This window comes from Palaemon carinicauda, chromosome 4 (assembly GCF_036898095.1).
Source record: "Palaemon carinicauda isolate YSFRI2023 chromosome 4, ASM3689809v2, whole genome shotgun sequence".
Classification (NCBI taxonomy): Eukaryota; Metazoa; Arthropoda; class Malacostraca; order Decapoda; family Palaemonidae; genus Palaemon; species Palaemon carinicauda.
The window spans coordinates 92,984,659-93,005,518 of NC_090728.1; the positions used below are offsets into that span (position 1 = coordinate 92,984,659).

Here is a 20,860-nt window from a genome sequence, read left to right on the forward strand (position 1 = left end):
CATAACTAGAAACACATTAAAAAATAACAGAAAACATTAACACTTAACTCTATGAATCATATGAACAAATGGCAGAAAACATTAATACTCAACTTTACAAAAAACTTGAAATTTTTTTTTCTTTTTTACTTTCTAAATTTCATCAATTTCTTCTTCACTTTTTCATTTTTTCGTAGCACTTTGACCTTCACCTTGGCTTACCTATGGCCTCTAAAAATAACGATCCAAGGAAGCTTGTATCTGCCTACTTATTAAAATGTTCCTGAAATGACTCAGGCCAATGTCATTAAGCTGCGCAAGCAGATGACTTGTGTGAACTTTTTATGAGTGTGTCTTTTCTACGAAATATGCCGGTTTATGATAAGATAGTATCTTGATTTCTTCCGTTGTCGTAGTCATATCTGTGTCCTCCTCCTCCTCCTCGCCGCCAGAGAATTGTTTCTAAACAACGTTCAGTTGCATGGCCTTCAACTCCAGGTCATCCATTGTGAGTTCTTCTTGGTGTTTCAGTCAGGATGCCTGTCAGGATGCCTGAAAACTTTAAATCAATCAATCAATCTTGCTGTTTCTCGAGAAGCTCATTAATGTTATCCTCATCGACGACCAGCCCCATGGACCTTCCGAGTGAAACGATTTGCTCAACCTCAGGTGTTTGGAACAGGTTCAGGATCGTCGACTGTTTTGCTTCCCCTTCACAAGGCCTAGGTTGAATCCCTCAAAGTCTCGTGCAAAGACGGCATCAGGCTACAGCTTCCACAAGGAATTCAAGGTTTGCCTCGAAACCTCCTGCCAAGCTTGATTGATGAGTATGAGGCAGATCAAAATATCGAAATGCTCCTTCTAAAATTCACGAAGGGTGAGGTTTGTGCTGTCAGTAATTTGGAAACATCTAGTTGTATAGAGCTTCTTGAAGTTCAAAATCACTTGCTGGTCCATTGGCTGGAGGAGAGAGGTGGTGTTCGGTAGAAATTAGAGAAACTTGATAAATGAATATTCTGGGAGGATATCATCGATCCAAGGAGGGTGAAGCAGGGGCGTCGTCCAACACCAGCAGACATTTCACAGAGAGGTGGTTCTCTTCCAAATAGTTTTTTAGAGTCTGATCAAAACAGAGGTTTACCCACTTGACGAATAAAAGTCTCATTACTCAGGCTTTCGCATTAGCCCTCCACATCACTGGAAGCTTTTCCTTTAGCACTTTGTGGGATTTGAAGGCTCGAGGAGTCTCCAAATGATACACCTGTAGGGGCTTGACCTTACAATCCCCACTGGTATTGGCACAGACTGTAAGGGTAAGCCTGTCCTTCATAGGCTTATCCCTGGGCAGCTTCTCCTCCAGCATAATGTAGGTCCAACAAGACATTTTATTCCAGAAAAGCCCAGTTTTGTTGTAGTTGAAGACTTTCATCAAATTTCTTAATGAAAGCTTTGGCCCCTTTCGTGTCTGAGCTGTCAGCCTCCCCATGCCGCATCACGAAATGAATGCCAGGCCTATTTGAATTTCTCAAACTACTAGCGTGAACCTTGACCTCTGTGGGTGCCTGCTGCGATGTCCCTTCTCCTGCGTCATGTTCAGCCTGAGCATGCACAAGTTCACTGAAAATGGAACTGGCATTGTTGCAGATTATCGTGTGGGAGATCATGTCTTCAGCGATTTCATTGTCTTTAATTTAGAGGAGAATAATTCTCTCCATCTCATCATGAACGTGATTCCTCTTGCTAGAAAAAACAGTCACACCCTTATTGTTGTTGTTATTATTACTTGCTAAGCCACAACTCTAGTTGGAAAAGCATGATGCTATAAGCCCAAGGGCTCCAAGAGGGAAAATAGCACAGTGAGGAAAGGAAATAAGTAAACTACAAGAGAAGTAATGAATAATATAAAAAATTTTAAGAACAGTAAAAACCATTGAAACATCTTTCATATATAGACTATAAAACCTTATAAAAGCAAGAGGAAGAGAAATAAGATAGAAAAGTGTACCTGAGTGTATCCTCAAGCAAGAGAACTCCACCCCAAAAACAGCGGAAGACCATGGTACAGAGGCTATGACACTATCCAGGACTAGAGAACATAGGTTCGAATTTGGAGTGTCCTCCTAGAAGAGCTGCTTACCATAGCTAGAATCTCTTCTACCCTTACCAAAATAAATTACCCACTGAACAATTATATTGCAGTAGCTAATCTCTTGGTAATTGCTTGGTAATCTCATTGTTATCAAGTGTATGAGGACAGAGAACGTGGAAAGAATAGGCCAGACTATTCGATGTATGTGTAGGCAAAGAAAAAATGAGCCATAACCAGAGATGTGGATCCAATGTAGTACAGTCTGGCCAGTTAAAGGAGCCAATAACTCTCTTACGGTAGTATCTCCTTTGATGGCTTCCTTCTACTCAAGGATGGTGCTTATCGTAGATGTATTTTGGCCATACTCCTTAGCGATCGCACAACCACATGCCAGCCTCATATTTCTTGATTATCTCCAGCTTCGTCTCCATAAAAAGCATCTTGTTCTTCTTTCCTTGAACATCAGCAACATTCTTGGCTAAAGGATTATGGGGTGAATAAAGCAATACGAAAACTATAAGTACAAAATCAAAATTACCAACACAAATTCAATCTAAAAGATAGCATTGCCAAAATGAAATGGTCAGAGAACGCCAGTACTGTACGTAGATGAATGATGTGAATATTGCCCAATAGAAGAGCAGAATCTTATGGCAGTAACTAGCATCAGGGTAGTCGGATAATCAGCGGGAGAGCAGGACAATGGTGGAGAGATTATGGTTTGTACGGTGCGCGAATTTTAGAATATTTTTTCGGCAGCCAGTTAAAGGAGGTAATAACTCTTAATGGTGGTATCTGCTTTGATGGCTTCCTTCTGCTTAAGGATGGTGCCTATCGTCGATGGATTTCAGCCATACTCCCTAGCAATCACACAACCATATGCAAGCCTCCTATTTCTTGATTATCTCCAGTTTTGTCTCCATAGAAAGCATCCTGTTCTTCTTTCCTTGAACATCACCAACATTCTTGGCTATAGAATTACGGGTTGAATAAAGTAACACGAAAACTATAAGTACGAAATTGAAATCACCAACCCGAGTTCAATCTAGACGATAGCATTGCCAAAACGAAATGGTCAAAGAATGCCAGTACATAGATGAATGATGTGAATATTGCCCAATTGGAGACCAGAATCTCCTGTCAGTAACTAGCATCAGGGTAGGGAGATAACCAATGGGAGAGCAGGACGATGGTGGAGAGTTTACGGTTTGTGCAGTACGCGAGCTTGGTATATTCCTGGCATTTCATGCAACTTTTTTCTCTGGTATATTTAGCAATATTTATACCTTTGAAATGGTGCTTTAAGGAGCATTTCAGTGGGCGACACAGGTTCCTCGCCCAGAAATAGATTTTTCCTTCGTTAAAATCCCTTTTGTATCCTGAGGGTTTTTTCATAATATGGGGGGGAAAATCTTTGTCTTTTCGTATAATGAGTTTTTCATATACAGAAACTTTCATATCTAAGGTATTACTGTATGTACATGATAATTTTATAAGATGATAACATTATCAATGCAAAGCAAATTTATTCTTCGCCTTTATGATAATAATTGTTGTAAAGTCCTATCTTGTATAATTTTTGTGTGAGAACTAGTTAAGTAAAATGTCCAAAAATAATTTTCTGGGGTTTTAGTGCCAAATCATTTGGTAAAGGTTTGGTGCTCAAAAGGTTGAAGTTAAACTTCCCACCTCAACCACCCATCTTGTTCTTAACCCAAAGGACAAAAGTAAAGAGAGTTCTCGTTCATGTTCACTCCCTGTCATTAACAATCTAATGCCTGCTCCAGCTCTACTAAAGACAATTCCTAATCTTAAAGGACTCAGGTTTATATAGCTAGGAAAAATTTTAATTACTTTTGATACATATTTTATTTTGTCTAGTGTGAGTTCATGCAATGTTTTAGTAGATTGATTTTCCCAGAGAACTTTATTTTTACTTATAACTTAAAACCTAAGGCCATGAAAATGTTGAAGGTAAAATTTAAAAGATGCTTGATAAATATGTTTGCCTTTCTTTTACAATGCAATAATGTTATAATACAGTACTGAAATTCCAGTTATATTAAGTGAAAGAGCTGAACAGTCATTTGATGATGGAAGTTTTATGGATGAAAATGATGGAAATCCAGGATGGCTAAGTTCAGTTAGTGCTCCTGATCCTGAACCCTCTCCTTACTTCCATAGAAGAGGATTTGGCCGTAAATTTGGCAGGGGGTAAGTTTATGATAATCACACCTCCATGTGAACACAGTTCTAATACTTTTAGTGGAGTCAGAAGAATTAATTAAGAAACATAGGCATTATTTGACAATTACAATACTTAAAGCATTAGTTGGAAGGGGTATAAGGTATATATTAGTGGGCAAATCCCCTACATCACCTGTTTAAAACACTTTTCCTGTTGTCTGGTAATCAGCTATGCAGTGCAATCTTCATCAAAAAATTTATTTAGTGTATTTATATCCTTCCACTTGGTGCTTGTGCATTGTATTCTTTATTTATGTGAGTTTGCATTTATTGTATGCCACCAACCATAGAGATTATTTTGTTTTACCACATATCCATAATTAATCCTTTGTTATAGTCACTAAAATCACAGGCACTTCAATTCGTTTGATATTTTCCAGCTATTAACTGCCTCAATCTTTGTGATAGTACTCGTTCACCCAGAAATCCCAAGATATATTTGGATTCATTTATTATAGCTTAATTGCTTTACTTTCATTACTAACATTTTTTGCTTGTTCATGTAATTTCATGTAATGACATTTTCAAGTTTCCTAGGTAGTTTAACAAGTACAGTATGCCATTTAGAGGATTTCTTTCTTTTGTAGATGAAAGTTTTTAATTGTATCCAGGGGAGTATATATTACTTTTTACATCAGTTGACATTAGATTTCCTTATTTTTGTCTATATTTAGATACTGAATTTTTTATTAATTGATGTCAATAAGTGTTTCCAAGTTACAAACTGTTGGCTGGTTAGTTTATTTTCAAAATTTAGTATCCGTTAGTTCTCTGGTAATTTTTGTGCAGTTTGTGGTATTGGGTATGCCTTTTGTACCTGCCCTTTCTCCTTACAATTGTTCAAATGAAGAAATTCCTTTCCTCAGTATTGATGAATTGGTTCCATTTAGAATTTTGCTAATATATCTTCAAGAATATTGTTATGTTTTAAGTGACAATAATCTACTCTGCTCTTCTATCTTATCAGTTGTATGTTTGCTTATTTGCATTTCTGCATCTCTTGATTTACAATACCACTTCCCATATTTCATAAATTGTTTTACTTTTTTATGTTTGTGTAGGTTAGTGTATTGTCTTGCAGACTAACAGAGATTTGCGTTTAAGAATTTTTGTGGTTTGTATATGTATTTTATTTGTGTCATTTACTTTGACATATTAGCAACAGTAAAAAGTTGTCATGTGGGTTTAATAGTAGCCGGATAAGGCCTGCAAAACATACAGTATATGACTAGGAATAGGGCTATGGCCCAAACCATGGTATTAACATGGTCTTCCTGCTTCAGTGGTCACAAGATCTTGCCCCACTCTCAACTCAACGGGTTTTATTATGTTGTCATGTTTATTTTCTAGTATCTTCCAATAAACTGAAGTCAGGTCTTTAGTTCCCTGGATCATCCTTAGAAACCTTGTTTATTGCTTCAATATTTTGTAGTTTCCAATCCTTCAGTATTTTTCTTTATGGCATGAATGTTTTGTAGATTTAACAGAAGTGAGGAACATTTCTTGCATTTTAGATCATTAGATAGAATCCAGCTGAACCCTGTTTTTTGGGGGTATTCATTTGAATTTTCACTATTTTTTCAGTTATTACAATTTCCCATAGTAGCATATTTTTTTAGCATAATATCAGGGCTCAATGAATTTATGAATTTCTTATTGCCTTTTTTTCCATTTTTAAATAAGAATTTATCTATCAAACTGAATTGTACAATGATCATTTTCTCTTTATTTTTTTAAACTCAAATCTGATGCCATATCATCATCTGAAGAAAATATTGAATTTGTGCTTCTTCCTTTAAATATTTTTTAGTTTCCTTTTGGTTTTAGATCTCTCTCTTGGTTTATGGTGTTGGGAAGCCACACACCTTGAGGTCCTTTTGATAAGATTTTGGGCCATCCTTCTGATCTCTTCAATAAAGATGTTTAGCATTTCTCCATGGTAGCAGGCAGTCCTTTGAATCTCCTACATTTTAAAGCATTTCCTAAGCAACCATTTCTTTTTGTTTGTTTAGGACATGGACATCCTTGTTTTCCAGTCCTAGAAGTCACCCAACAAAGTGAAGATGTAGCAGTATTCAATTTTTAGCCTCCTTTGCACCAAGCAGACAATTTAAGAATTGATGTAGTGAAAGGAGTTATAGCCCAGTCAACAAGGATTTTTCTCTGTTTGTCACCCTCTTGTTTTTATTAAAAGTCAAAGCTGACAAGACTCATACAGATGCTTTAGGATCAATCATTTATGGATGGTAGTATGTTTTCAACGCCGTACAAAGATCTGAAGAAGTGGAAGCTAGGGCCTCTCAAATTCTCTTTGTCTTTCACCTCCTGCAAGAGCCATAGCTACTTGCTCTGCTCATGATGAGCTACCAAGTTGGCTTACAAAGGATCAATTACTGCCGGAGTAATGCCTCCTTCCATTAGGTGCAGGAAGAAACAAAAATATTTGCTCTTGAACTCTTGCAAGGAAAGTAATCAAAGAGCAAAATACTACGAAGGTACAATTCACCTGTCTTGAGCATCTACTCCACCGTTTAGACATTCTTTTAATAAAAAATACAGATGGTTACAGTGGGCCTTGTTAAGTGTTGGAGAGGACGTATTCTGGGCACTGTCAAGTAATACTTGAAAATTTTATCTGATATTAACATGCCTCACATTCCATGGTTTTGGACTCCATTTTATAGACACACAAGCTACTTGAGACTTGGTTTTTGACTCCTCATTTTCCTGAATTACTCCACAGGATTGTCAGTTGCACTAAAACACATGGATGTTCAGTGTCTCAGCCTCCCACCTATAAAACAATTATTTTATAAATGATTAAGGTATTTGTCATGAAACAAATTTGTTTCATACAAACCCATCTGTCATATATTGAGTGCTCTCCTGACCCCATGAATCTTTCTTTCTTCTTTGTAGATTAATACATTCCTTACAATCCAGAGAGAATAGTGATCATAGGAATCTTGTTGTGGACCACAATATGGCCCTATAGGAGTAACTAGTTTATAGGAAAAATGCCATGTGTTAGAAAAAAAAAACCTGTTTATATATGCAATTAGCCCTTGTAATAATTATGTAAAAAATATGGTAAGATCTTGCATATTATTGTATTTTTTCTTATCTCCTAGTGTAAAACGCAAGAGGTATGGATATGGTGGTGGTAGAAGTGCAAAGCAGTCAAGGACCAATAGTCCAAAGAAAGGTAGTCCAAAGAAGGCACAAGCAGGAACATCAAGGGGATCAGCATCAGGTAGCAGGGCCCGAAGTAGGGTTGGTGGAGCTGGAAGAGGTTCGCGGGGAGGAGGCGCAGGAAGTTCAGCAACTACATTTTCAAAATCACAAAGAGGGCGTTCTTCAGCAACATCTTCAGGTCTAGGTTTACTTGGGGTTCCCACACCCAGATCATTTTTACCACAACCAAAAGTTGTCCAAATGTAGATAGGATTTTTTCTTGTTAGATTTTTATTCAGTTTATGAACCTTTTATTCTCATCAGTAACAATTTTCTTGCATATGGATTTTCATACTTATTGTATTTTGAAATGACAATTAATACATGTTTTAAGTGACAAAGGGTTTTCTTGACTTATGAGAGTTAGAGCACCATTTAAATTTTTTAGTTCAAATTTCTAAGGGCCAGGTAATCTACAACAACAACATAAGGTATGATTTGTTTCATCACAAACCCATTACCTTATGAGAGTCTCGGAGTACTTTCATACGCTGCAGAAGTAAAAGAAAAGGAGATTCCCCAGTTACATTGAAAAGTCAAGGCATCTAGGCTCTGGGGACCTTCTGGCAATAGCCTTTGTTCATTTTTGTTTGTCTGCCATATTTGTCTATCTATCTATATACCAAGGCACTTCCCCCAATTTTGGGGGGTAGCCGACACCAACAATGAAACAAAACAAAAAGGGGACCTCTACTCTCTATGTTCCTTCAGCCTAATCAGGGACCCAACCGAGTTCAGCTGGTACTGCTAGGGTGCCACAGCCCAACCTCCCACATTTCCACCACAGATGAAGCTTCATAATGCTGACTCCCCTACTGCTGCTACCTCCGCGGTCATCTAAGGCCCCGGAGGAAGCAGCAGGGCCTACTGGAACTGCGTCACAATCGCTCGCCATTCATTCCTATTTCTAGCACGCTCTCTTGCCTCTCTCACATCTATCCTCCTATCACCCAGAGCTTTCTTCACACCATCCATCCACCCAAACCTTGGCCTTCCTCTTGTACTTCTCCCATCAACTCTTGCATTCATCACCTTCTTTAGCAGACAACCATTTTCCATTCTCTCAACATGGCCAAACCACCTCTACACATTCATATCCACTCTAGCCGCTAACTCATTTCTTACACCCGTTCTCTCCCTCACCACTTCGTTCCTAACCCTATCTACTTGAGATTCACCAGCCATACTCCTCAGACACTTCATCTCAAACACATTCAATTTCTGTCTCTCCATCACTTTCATTCCCCACGACTCCGATCCATACATCACAGTTGGTACAATCACTTTCTCATATAGAACTCTCTTTACATTCATGCCCAACCCTCTATTTTTTACTACTCCCTTAACTGCCCCCAACACTTTGCAACCTTCATTCACTCTCTGACGTACATCTGCTTCCACTCCACCATTTGCTGCAACAATAGACCCCAAGTACTTAAACTGATCCACCTCCTCAAGTAACTCTCCATTCAACATGACATTCAACCTTGCACCACCTTCCCTTCTCGTACATCTCATAACCTTACTCTTACCCACATTAACTCTCAACTTCCTTCTCTCACACACCCTTCCAAATTCTGTCACTAGTCGGTCAAGCTTCTCTTCTGTGTCTGCTACCAGTACAGTATCATCCGCAAACAACAACTGATTTACCTCCCATTCATGGTCATTCTCGCCTACCAGTTTTAATCCTCGTCCAAGCACTCGAGCATTCACCTCTCTCACCACTCCATCAACATACAAGTTAAACAACCACGGCGACATCACACATCCCTGTCTGAGCCCCACTCTCACCGGAAACCAATCACTCACTTCATTTCCTATTCTAACACATGCTTTACTACCTTTGTATAAACTTTTCACTGCTTGCAACAACCTTCCACCAACTCCATATAACCTCATCACATCCCACATTGCTTCCCTATCAACTCTATCATATGCTTTCTCCAGATCCATAAACGCAACATACACCTCCTTACCTTTTGCTAAATATTTCTCGCATATCTGCCTAACTGTAAAATTCTGATTCATACAACCCCTACCTCTTCTAAAACCACCCTGTACTTCCAAGATTGCATTCTCTGTTTTATCCTTAATCCTATTAATCAGTACTCTACCATACACTTTTCCAACTACACTCAACAAACTAATTTGTAACACCTACAAAACTGAGCTATATCATTATTAACCCTTTACTGCCCAAGCGGACGAATTAGTCCGCTAATTAAAATACAAGTGTAATGCTGTTATTATAGGTTGCTAACTTTGTCTGCCCACATTGACTAATTCGTCCTCTTACTAGGTCTCCCTCCTCACTGACTCCTCCCATTATTACCAACATCAGCACCAGTAATAAACAATCTTTCGGAGAGTGAGGATGTGTTGATTTTATCTTCCATACTCCATAATTTTTTGCTCAGAATGGATGAAATACAAAGTAAGTAGAGGTACTTCAAATTTATTTCTTGATAAAGGGGTAAATTTCCTCACTTATGAAAGCAATGTAACAAGTAAATACTATTTGTTGTGTGTTTTATTATTGTTTTTAATTAGTGGAAGTTTTAGTACAGTTGGGAACATGGTGTGTTGATAATTATAGGCCTAATTAGTCCAACTGGGCATAGCAGAGAAAGACCTTGCTTTCTTTCAATATATTATTTTATATTCTCAAATATAGAGATTGTTATGTACACATTATTATTTTACATCATTGCCAACATCACCACTGCTAAAGCAATATCTAACACCACCACCTCACCAACCACTACATACCAACCATCATCACTATTATCAATTTTTAAATATTTAACTTAGCCGGTGAATATATAGCTGCAACTCTGTTGCTCGACAGACAAACTCTACGGAAAAAACTCGCCAGCGATCGCTACACAGGTTGCGGGTGTGCCCAACAGCGCCATCTGTCGACCAGATACCCAGCTCTTATGTAAACAAAGACTCAATTTTCTCTCTGTCGACGTGTCGACAAGACGTACTTTACTCGCTGTTGCTAAACTGGAGTTTTTCACATCATATTGGTGAAGTACTATATTCTGGTTTTGAGCTTTCGCAATGCAGGTGTTTTATCTTCATCTTAAATCTTGAACTCGTTTTGGATAGATTTAATTATGGTGACAAAGAGAGTATGGACTTTCTTTCACTTTTAAATGGCCGACCCTTCCCTTAGACGGAAGTGTGTTTAGGCTTTTAGTAATTTTCTTATCACGTTATAAATTATTTATAGATTTTCCTCTATATATTTTATATCTCCCCGCCTTTATTAGGCCTCTTCGATTAACTTTCCATTTATTATAAACATATAAAAATAAATTTTAATGTTTTGTTTATATGCGACCTTTCCTAAGAGTAGGCGGTCCTAACTTGGAAACCGAAGTTAATCAACGTTGAGCCCTTTATATCGTAAATAGCTTTTAAAGAGCTAAGGATTTAAAACTTTTTAAATGTAATATTTTATGAAAGAATTTTTTTGATAGTCTTCGTACTGTTTTCAAAGATGAACTAACGTTTAGTTTATTTATGCTACGCAGTTGTTGACGTTCAGGACGTACAACATGCGCTCTATCGTTACGATAGAGAGAGAGTGTATCACGGTTTCACTTTGCAGTAAGAGTAAATCGATTCTGACGTTTTGTTCATTCTTTCTTAGCTTAAATGTTTTAAATTCTATTTTAAAGGAACTTTTTATTTGAAAAACCTTTCAGTTTTTTCCTTTAGTCAAATAACATGTTTTTTTGACGAAATATGATTGGGCTCTTCTCTTAGGTGCGAAATCAAGAGAGAAAGAGATAGAGACGGAGGGAGAGAGAGGAGAGAAAACGTTCCGTTCAAGCGGGTAACTTTGTTCTCGAGTTACTCTCGTCCCTAGTCTCTGTACGGGGAGGAAGGATAAAACGTTTTTAGTTTTTTATTCTCGTCCCCAGGCTATGTGCGGTGAGAGATTGAAAACGTAGTTTATATGAACTAGTGTTTAGTCTCTTTCCCAGCCACTGAATTTTTTATCTTAAAATATGTTTTCTGTTTTTTGCTGGTATTAATGAGCTTGCATTATACGACTGATTTCGCAATTACTACCTTTTAATGAAGGGTAGAATTGCGTGTTTCAGGTAGAAATCAGTAAAAGTTTCGATTTCAGTGAAATAAGTGCAAAACAGAAAATCAAAGTGATAAAGTGATATGCGCAAAGTGTTACAGTGTTGCGTCCGAGGGTTCGTCTGTTCGTGCCTGTCGTTCACCTAGTCCGGGACCTCTTGCAAGCTCCCAAGCCCAGGGGAGAAGTAATGTCGAACGACTTATGGGTTCGAGAGGCCTTGATCAACGAACAGACGTTTCCCTCTATGGTATCGGGTGTATCTTACCAAGATCTCCCCTACCATAAGACGAGAGAGACGTTTTTTCTCCTCGTCATCCGAAGGCTTTTCGCATAAGAAACCTGTCACAAGGTTTCGAAGCCCTTAAGCGAAAGTCAGTCCTTTCAGGACAGGTCCAGCGTCCTGGTTACAGCCATTAGGACAGCTCTGACCCTATGCAGTCATCGGATAACTGCTCGCCGCCTAACAAAAGCGTAACACAGACTCCGAGAGTCTTTTTTGTTGGCAAAGTGTTGCGGTCACAGACGTTACCCTCGTCTCTTACCACAACCATTTCCGTTGATCCTTAATGGGTTGTATGGCAAGACATGCAGAATATGCTTGCCTCCCTTATGGAAGACTATTCTGCCGATTAGTCCGTTGAGTCTAGCCGTTTATCTCATCGATATCCTGGCTTTCAGCCAACCTAACGTTCCTTTGTGCTTCCTGTTGACGTTGGCGTAGCTAAGTCACGTCAGTCAGGTTGTTTAGAACCACACTCGATGCGGTCTCGTGTGGATTTTCAGCCGCATTTGGACGTTAGGCCACTTGCTGATGCTCCTGTTGACGTTCAAGACGTTCGCTAACAATCGGAGTTGACTTGTTTTGACGCTGTGCGTCAACCTCCGCATTCTAGAGTTGTTTTGACTGCTCAGTCTAGGCAGTCAAAGTAGTCTCGAGTGGACGCTGTGCGTCCTCACGCACCTGTTGTGGTTGACAGTTCAGTTGTTGACAGTTCACAGACTGTCAAGCAGTTACATGACGTTGCGTTCTGGTCCGCTACTAATGCACCAGTGAGTGTGGACTCTGCTTGTAAAGCATTGCCACCACGGTAGGTCTCTCCCTTGCTTGAGACTCAGCTTTTATCGGACAAGGTTCCTGTAGATGAGGAAGTTGCTGTTTCCCCTCCTACTGATATTCCCTTGAGGACTCTGTCAGATGGAGAGGAGCCTAAAGCTGCTTAGCCCCCTATGGACTTTAATTAAATCATGATGATTTTTTTTTAAGGATCTTTGTCCGGATCTTTTTGTAACTGCTGCTCCTCGTTCGCCTAAACGTCAGAGCTTACACTAGGCCTAGCTACTTCGAAGCCGTTGTTTTTAAGCTAGTGCTCTCTCGCTCTCCTAGAGAGCTTTACGTTGGCTAGGCGACTGGTTTATCACCAGGAGGAGTTTGGGGGATACAGCCTTTGCTTTCCCTTCTTTTAAACTGGCTTATAGAGCGAGAGTCTGATATGACACGAGAGAAGTTCTCGGCTTGGGAGTTCATGCCTCTGCCCAGATAGACTTCTCAAATCTCGTAGACTCTCCCTGGCGCCTGGCCAGGAGACGCTCCAAGTTTTTTACAGGTCAACTTCACAGCTGTTTTCGAGCCTTTGAAGTTTTGCTGTACAATTATGTCATGCATAAACAAGGCTTTCAGGGATGGAAAGCGGTACCGCCTCAGTCGCTAACCCCGTCTGTTGCCGCACCTGCTCCCGTAGACCCTAAATGGGCTTTGCTGCAAGACATGCAGTCCAAGCTTGCGTCCTTGATAGAGGACTTTAATGCGGAGAAGGTTGCTGCCGAACCTTCTGGCCAACAACCTTCCAACCGGTCGGTTGTGCGCCCTGTTGACGCTGAGGTAACCTTCTCGCGTCTGCCAGTTGAGGTGGTTCCTCCACCGATGCGACCCAGTGTGGGTTGCCAGCCGCACGTTGACGTTAAGCGACGCTCGGAAGTGGTTGTTGACGTTCTGGACGTTCAACAACCAGCAGAGGTGACTTGTTTTGACGCAGTGCGTCAACCTCAGCAACCCGGTAGGGTGTTGACTGCACAACCCAGACGGTCTAGACAGTCTCGGGTTGACGCTGTGCTTCCTCGCGCACCCATGGTTGTTGACAGTTCACAGACTGTGCAGCAGTTCCATGATGTTGCGTCCGGCTCCGTCACACATGCACCAGTGCGACCGGACTCAGCGAGCCAGACGTTGCCCACTCCGTTGCCGTTTCCTCATCAGTTTTCGGATGAGGAACCCTCTGATGAGGACGTTGCTGAACAACAAGACGATCAGCCCTCAGAATAGATCAAGCCCTGCTATCCATCCAGTAGATGCTGAAGAAGGAACGCTGTTCAGTCAGGCTGTGGATGAGTCTGGTAGGGACGCTGTCATCCGTGGAACAATTTGTGTCACTAGGAAGACTACACCTCCGTCCTCTTCAATACCATCTAGCTTTTCACTGGAAAAAGGACAAGACGCTAGAAGCGGTCTCGATCCCGGTTTCCGAAAAGATAAAGTCTTGTCTGACTTGGTGGAAGGACAATATCAACCTAAGAGAGGGTCTTCCCCTGGCTGTTCAGACTCCCAACCACGTTCTCTTCTCGGACGCATCGGACGTGGGCTAGGGCGCGACACTAGACGGTCGGGAATGCTCAGGACTGTGGAACTCGAGTCAGAGGAGCATGCATATCAACTGCAAGGAGCTGTTGGCAGTACATCTGGCCTTGAAAAGCTTCAAGTCTCTCCTTCGAGGCAAAGTGGGGGAAGTTAACTCGGACAACACCACGGCCTTGGCGTACATCTCCAAACAAGGAGGTACCCACTCACTGACGTTGTACGAGATCGCAAGGGACCTGCTCATCTGGTCAAAAGGTCAAGACATCTCCCTAGTAACGAGGTTCATCCAAGGCGACTTGAACGTCATAGCAGATTGCCTCAGTCGGAAAGGGCAAGTAATTCCAACCGAATGGACCCTCCACAAGGATGTGTGCAAGAGATTTTGGGCCACTTGGGGTAAACCATCCATAGATCTCTTTGCAACCTCGCTGACCAAGAGGCTTCCAATCTATTGCTCTCCAGTCCCGGACCCAGCAGCAATACATATAGATGCTTTCCTCCTAGATTGGTCACATCTGGATCTCTACGCATTCCCACCGTTCAAGATTGTCAACAAGGTACTGCAGAAGTTCGCCTCTCACGAAGGGACAAGGTTGACGTTAGTTGCTTCCCTCTGGCCCGCGAGAGAATGGTTCACCGAGATACTTCGATGGTTAGTAGACGTTCCCAGAAGTCTTCCTCTAAGGGTAGTCCTTCTACGTCAGCCACACGTAAAGAAGGTACTCCAAAGCCTCCACGCTCTTCGTCTGACTGCCTTCAGACTATCGAAAGACTCTCGAGAGCTAGAGGCTTTTCGAAGGAAGCAGCCAGTGCGATTGCTAAGAGCAAGGAGAGCGTCTTCCATTAGAGTCTACCAATCGAAGTGGGAAGTCTTCCGAGACTGGTGCAAGTCAGTTTCTGTATCCTCGACCAGTACTTCTGTAGCTCAAATAGCTGATTTTCTCTTATACCTGAGAAAAGGACGATCCCTTTCAGCTCCCACTATCAAGGCCTACAGAAGCATGTTGGCATCGGTCTTCCGGCATAGAGGCTTAGATCTTTCCAAACATAAAGATCTGCAAGACCTCCTTAAGTCTTTTGAGACCACCAAGGAGCGTCGTTTGGCTACCCCTGGATGGAATTTAGACGTGGTACCAAGATTCCTCATGTCAGACAGGTTGGAGCCGTTACAATCAGCCTCCCTGAAAGATCTCACTCTTAAGACTCTTTTCCTGGTATGCTTAGCCTCGGCTAAAAGAGTCAGTGAGATTCATGCCTTCAGCAAGAACATCGGATTTTCGTCGGAAAAAGACACTTGTTCGCTGCAACTTGGTTTTCTAGCCAAAAATGAGCTGCCTTCTCGGCCTTGGCCTAAATCTTTCGATATTCCCAGCTTATCGGAGATTGTAGGCAATGAACTAGAAAGAGTCTTATGCCCTGTTAGAGCTCTTAAGTTCTATTTAAAGCGTACTAAACCTTTACGAGGCCAATCTGAAGCTTTATGGTGTTCAGTTAAGAAACCATCCTTGCCTATGTCAAAGAATGCTTGGTCAGACTTTATCAGATTGTTAATACGAGAAGCTCATTCACATCTGAGTGAGGAAGACCGAACTTTGCTTAAGGTGAAGACGCACAAAGTTAGAGCTGTAACAACTTCCGTGGCCTTTAAGCAAAATATATCTCTGCAAAGTATAATGGACGCAACCTATTGGAGAAGCAAGTCAGTGTTCGCGTCATTTTACTTGAAAGATGTCCAGTCTCTTTACGAGAACTGCTACACACTGGGACCATTCGTAGCAGCGAGTGCAGTAGTGGGTGAGGGCTCAACCACTACAATTCCCTAATTCCTTATCCTTTTAATCTGTCTCTTGAAATGTTGTTTTTTTATGGGTTGTCCGGAAGGCTAAGAAGCCTTTCGCATCCTGGTTGATTTGGCGGGTGGTCAAAGTCATTTCTTGAGAGCGCCTAGATTAGGGGTTTGATGAGGTCCTGTTGTATGGGTTGCAACCCTTGATACTTCAGCTCCTAGGGGTCGATCAGCATCCTAAGAGGATCGCGAGGCTCCGTAAGGAAGACGTACTTAAAAGGCAGAGTAATTGTTCAAGTCGACTTCCTTACCAGGTACCTATTTATTTTGTTTTTGTTATTTTGATAACTTCTAAAATGAAATAAAAAACTCTTAGCTCATAAAATATAAACATATATTACTGGTCTCTACCCACCATCCTGGGTGTGAATCAGCTATATATTCACCGGCTAAGTTAAATATTTAAAAATGATATTTTAATTATAAAATAAATTTTTGAATATACTTACCCGGTGAATATATAAATTAAATGACCCTCCCTTCCTCCCCAATAGAGACGCAGTGGGACGAGGAGAAAATTGAGTCTTTGTTTACATAAGAGCTGGGTATCTGGTCGACAGATGGCGCTGTTGGGCACACCCGCAACCTGTGTAGCGATCACTGGCGAGTTTTTTCCGTAGAGTTTGTCTGTCGAGCAACAGAGTTGCAGCTATATATTCACCGGGTAAGTATATTCAAAAATTTATTTTATAATTAAAATATCATTTTTATGACAATCTATATTACCTCTTTGACTAGATATTCCAAAATCTATTTTCTGTGGAAGAAGACTGCACAAACTAGCTACCAGAAATTTGGAATGCATTCAGGAAATTGAGCTAGATGAAGTACTAAGTGCAGAGGAACCTGATGATAATGATAAACTACCCATTACATCGGAAGACTTTCATCAAGATATTTAGACTGGTAGGATTGTTCTCAGAGTATTTTTTTGTCATTTTTGAAATGCTTTGTTATTAAAAAAAAAAATAATCGGTACCTGAAATTGATGGAAACTCGTTAAGCCTAATGTAGAATAAAGGGTCTGTTGACTATACTGGGGAAGAGGGAACATAGTCTTCAATTTATCTTCAATTAATTTATTTTTATATGAAGAGGGTGAAGCTCCAGTGCTTGAAGATAGATCCACATTTGATGCCGGAATTGAGGATACTCCTCATTCCTTTGATGAAAATGAGACTGTTGTACTGGAAATAAGTGCCGCTTCAGAAACACAAGGAACATTATCATCAGGAGCCTCTACCAGGAAAGTAAGAAGTAAATCAAAACTTTCTTCTACTTCATGGAAGGTAGCTGATTCTGAGGTATCTTCATCACATGATTATCTTGGCCAAGATCCGATATTCAATGATGACCTACGGTAGCCATTCCAGTATGTGTGTGACTTCCTTGATGATGACATTATGGACACTATTGTAGCACAGTCAAATCTCTATGCAATTCAAAAAAATCCAAACAAACCTCTAAATGTTGACCGTAATGAACTAGAACAATGGTTGTTGGGTTTGAGTATCTATTTTTCATTAAGTAAACTTCCTAATATCAAAATGCATTGGTCAACCCAGCTGGGTCCTCATAGAGAAATTGCTGCAGATGTTATGAGTCGTAACAGATGGGAGGAAATAAAATCCAAATTTCATATGGTTGATAATTCGATCCTTGATTCAAATCCCAGAGGAAACAGGGACAGATTATTCAAAGTCCGTCCCCTTGTTGATAAACTGAGAAGCAAGTTTCAGCAAATACCAATGACTCAAAATCTTTGCACTGATGAACAGCTTGCTCCTTTCAAGGGGGATAGCAGTTTCAAACAGTATATACCTAGTAAACTCCATAAATATGGGTATAAGTTTAAGGTTCTTGCAGACAGTCAGGGTATGACCTATGATTTTTTTGTCATATACTGGGAAAACTGATCCAGTCGATGACCAAAATGTTCCTGACCTTGGTGCTAGTGTCAATAGTGTGTTACATTTGGCTCAAGTAATCCCTACACACTGCAACCATCTTTTATTCTTTGATAATTGGTTTACCTGTGTGCCACTAATGCAGCACCTGTCCACCCGGGGTATTTGGTGTTGTGGAACAGTGCGTGTTCCTCGCTTGCCAGGAATAAAGAATTCGAAGGATGCTGAGAAAGCTTTAATGAAAAAAGGTAGAGGTTCGTATGAAGAGCTAAGAAGTACAGGTGAAGGATGTGAGGTTACCTATGTCAAGTGGTACAATACTAAAATTGTGAACATTGTGTCAACTTTCGCAAAAGCCAATTCCGTCAGTAAGGTCTCCAGGTATGACAGAAAACTCAAGTGTAGGATTGATGTAAACTGCCCAGACATTATTTGGCAGTATAACAAGTCAATGGGGGAAGTTGACTTGGCTGACTGCCTCATTTCCCTATACAGGATAACTATAAGGTCCAAGAAATACTACCATCATCTTATTTTCCACATGATTGATATGGTAATAGTAAATAGCTGGCTACTATATTGACGAGATGCTGGAAATCTTCATGTACCAAAGCCAGATATCCTTCCCCTTGCAGTCTTCAAACTAAAAGTTGCATTTGCTTTCATGAAAAGAGGAAAGTCCTCAGGAAACCTAAACAGAGGCAGACCATCAAGCCTGGAGGGTAAAAGTAAATAACTGATGATCGGGTGACCTGCACAGGCAATTCTTGATAAACTTATTCGATCTGACCTTGTAGGACATTTCCCATGTGTTGATGATATAGGGAGGATTTGCAAGAATCCAGAATGAAAAGGAAAAACAAATATTCTGTGCATGAAATGTAAAGTGAACTTGTGTCTCAATAAGAATAACAACTGTTTCCTAAAATTTCATGCACCATAAGTAGGAAATGAGATGACAAGGAGTTTTATATCTTGTACCATTGTTCCATTCAAAACAGAAGCAAGTAAAAAATGTATCAGTATTGAAATTATTGTCATAGTATTCTTAATTATTCAATTACATTCTGATTTCAAGGAAAATTACTTGGTGAAAATTTTAAACACTAAATTACTAATTGATTATTGAGTCTTTTGCCAAAAATATTGAGAAGTAAGCATCTAGATTTGTCATTCATGCACTTAACTCCTGTACAAACTTTCTACAATGAAATATTAAGGAAATTAAAAACAGATAGTTTCATAATAACCAATGTTTTTAGAATTTTACTGCTAAAGCTGTGGAGTGGATTGGCTGTTCTGATGCCCGAGTGGACTAATTAGTCCTCTAATTCTAATTATATAATATTAACATAGATAATAAAAACATACTTACATGAGTATATATTGGTGCTAAATAAAACTATTGAAAAGGGATTAACATTTTTTTCTTTAAAAAAAAAAAATTGGGCAGTAGAGGGTTAACATGTTTACAAATACCATTTTATATTAATCATTATGCAGTCATAATTTTCAATAATTTAAGGTACAGTACTTATTCATTCTAATTATGGACCCATGTGCAGCAAATGCTTAATATGCATTTCAGGTCCCGGCTATAATAAGTTAAGATTTCTTATGGATAACCTCTTTTACTGCTTATTTCTTTTTACTTCAATTTGGTGTTTATTCCTATGCAGATACAAACTTCTGAGTCATTTATATGCGTTACTCCTAGTCTCGTTTTCTATGATCAGACAATCAAAGAAAATTTATTGCTTCATACTTCATTGCTAAGCAACCCGTCGCATGCGGCTCAGGAAGCCTGCTCATAACGCTTGGTTCTTTCCTCACAACACTCCTGGTTTCGGAGTTTAGAGGACATACCTCAACTTCTTCTCTATGATCGAGACTTTGCATTCAACTCGCTTACCCTTTTAATGTTTAGTGCTTATGACTTGTGTGTCTTTACTTTATTCACAGTCACTTGTGTTACTGTTCATTATCTGTGAGTTATGAGAGTGCTTTATTGTCTAGTAAGCCTCGGAATTTGCGTGCTTGCCCCAGCCAGGATAGCTACCCTTGTGGCCTTCTCATGAGCCGGGCAGACGTAGATCCACATCTCTTTTGTCCCTCATACTAGACAAGACATGATCAATGAAATCACCATGTAAGTACTGTAGGGAGTGGTTATTCTCCCAATGGGAAAGATAATATTCTCGTTACAGGAAACCAAGCGAGATTTCTCTCCTACTTTGTCTCCTCCCAACAGGAGTAAGAGACAAAGGTTCCTTTCTGCGACGAAAGACTCCCACTATTATTTTGCATTGTGAGTCCTCTGCGACTTTAATCACAGAAGACACTGCCTACAGTAATCTTGATAGTGTTGATCATATATGACAGGACCTTGAGCCAGCACTTCTAGAAAACTCTAACTACTGTACCCATGTGCCATGAGCCAGATCACTGCCTAGTAACCATGATTACGAAGGGTAAACATGTGGACGATTTTTCAAAGAAAGCTTTTCCGCTCTTGGAAACATGTCCAGTTTGAGTGTTGAAAGCTTACTCATGTTCCTGTTTGTGGAACTCTAGAGTTGAGATGGCTTTTCCACATAGCCCTGAGGCAGCCTTGTTAGAACACAATTATTTTCAGTCTCCAATCCATTCTCACAAACTAGGCTTGCCTTGCACTTATAGGGGTCCTAAGCTTAGATCTCCTCTACAGAGTCTTAAGGAGTCTTAAGCAGTTTATGACAAGGGTGGTCAGACTGCTTCGGCTGCGCCCATACTCCAAACCTTACCAAACCCACACGTTTCTTTTGTTCTGTCCTCTCCT

General features: G+C 40.1%; 1 protein-coding gene and 1 pseudogene across 1 annotated transcript in view; both read left to right on the forward strand.

Moving 5' to 3' along the window:
* Nucleotides 1–7,890, forward strand: part of LOC137640061 (recQ-like DNA helicase Blm) — a 394,741-nt gene extending 386,851 nt beyond the window's left edge. The window contains exons 25-26 of the mRNA XM_068372487.1: nt 4,126–4,282; nt 7,447–7,890. Of these exons, the coding sequence (XP_068228588.1) occupies nt 4,126–4,282; nt 7,447–7,756 (467 nt within the window). The 3' untranslated portion in view covers nt 7,757–7,890. The remainder of the gene's footprint in view (nt 1–4,125; nt 4,283–7,446) is intronic.
* A 2,080-nt stretch (nt 7,891–9,970) lies between these two features.
* Nucleotides 9,971–19,045, forward strand: LOC137639566 (piggyBac transposable element-derived protein 3-like; annotated as a pseudogene).
* The last annotated feature ends 1,815 nt before the right edge of the window (nt 19,046–20,860 follow it).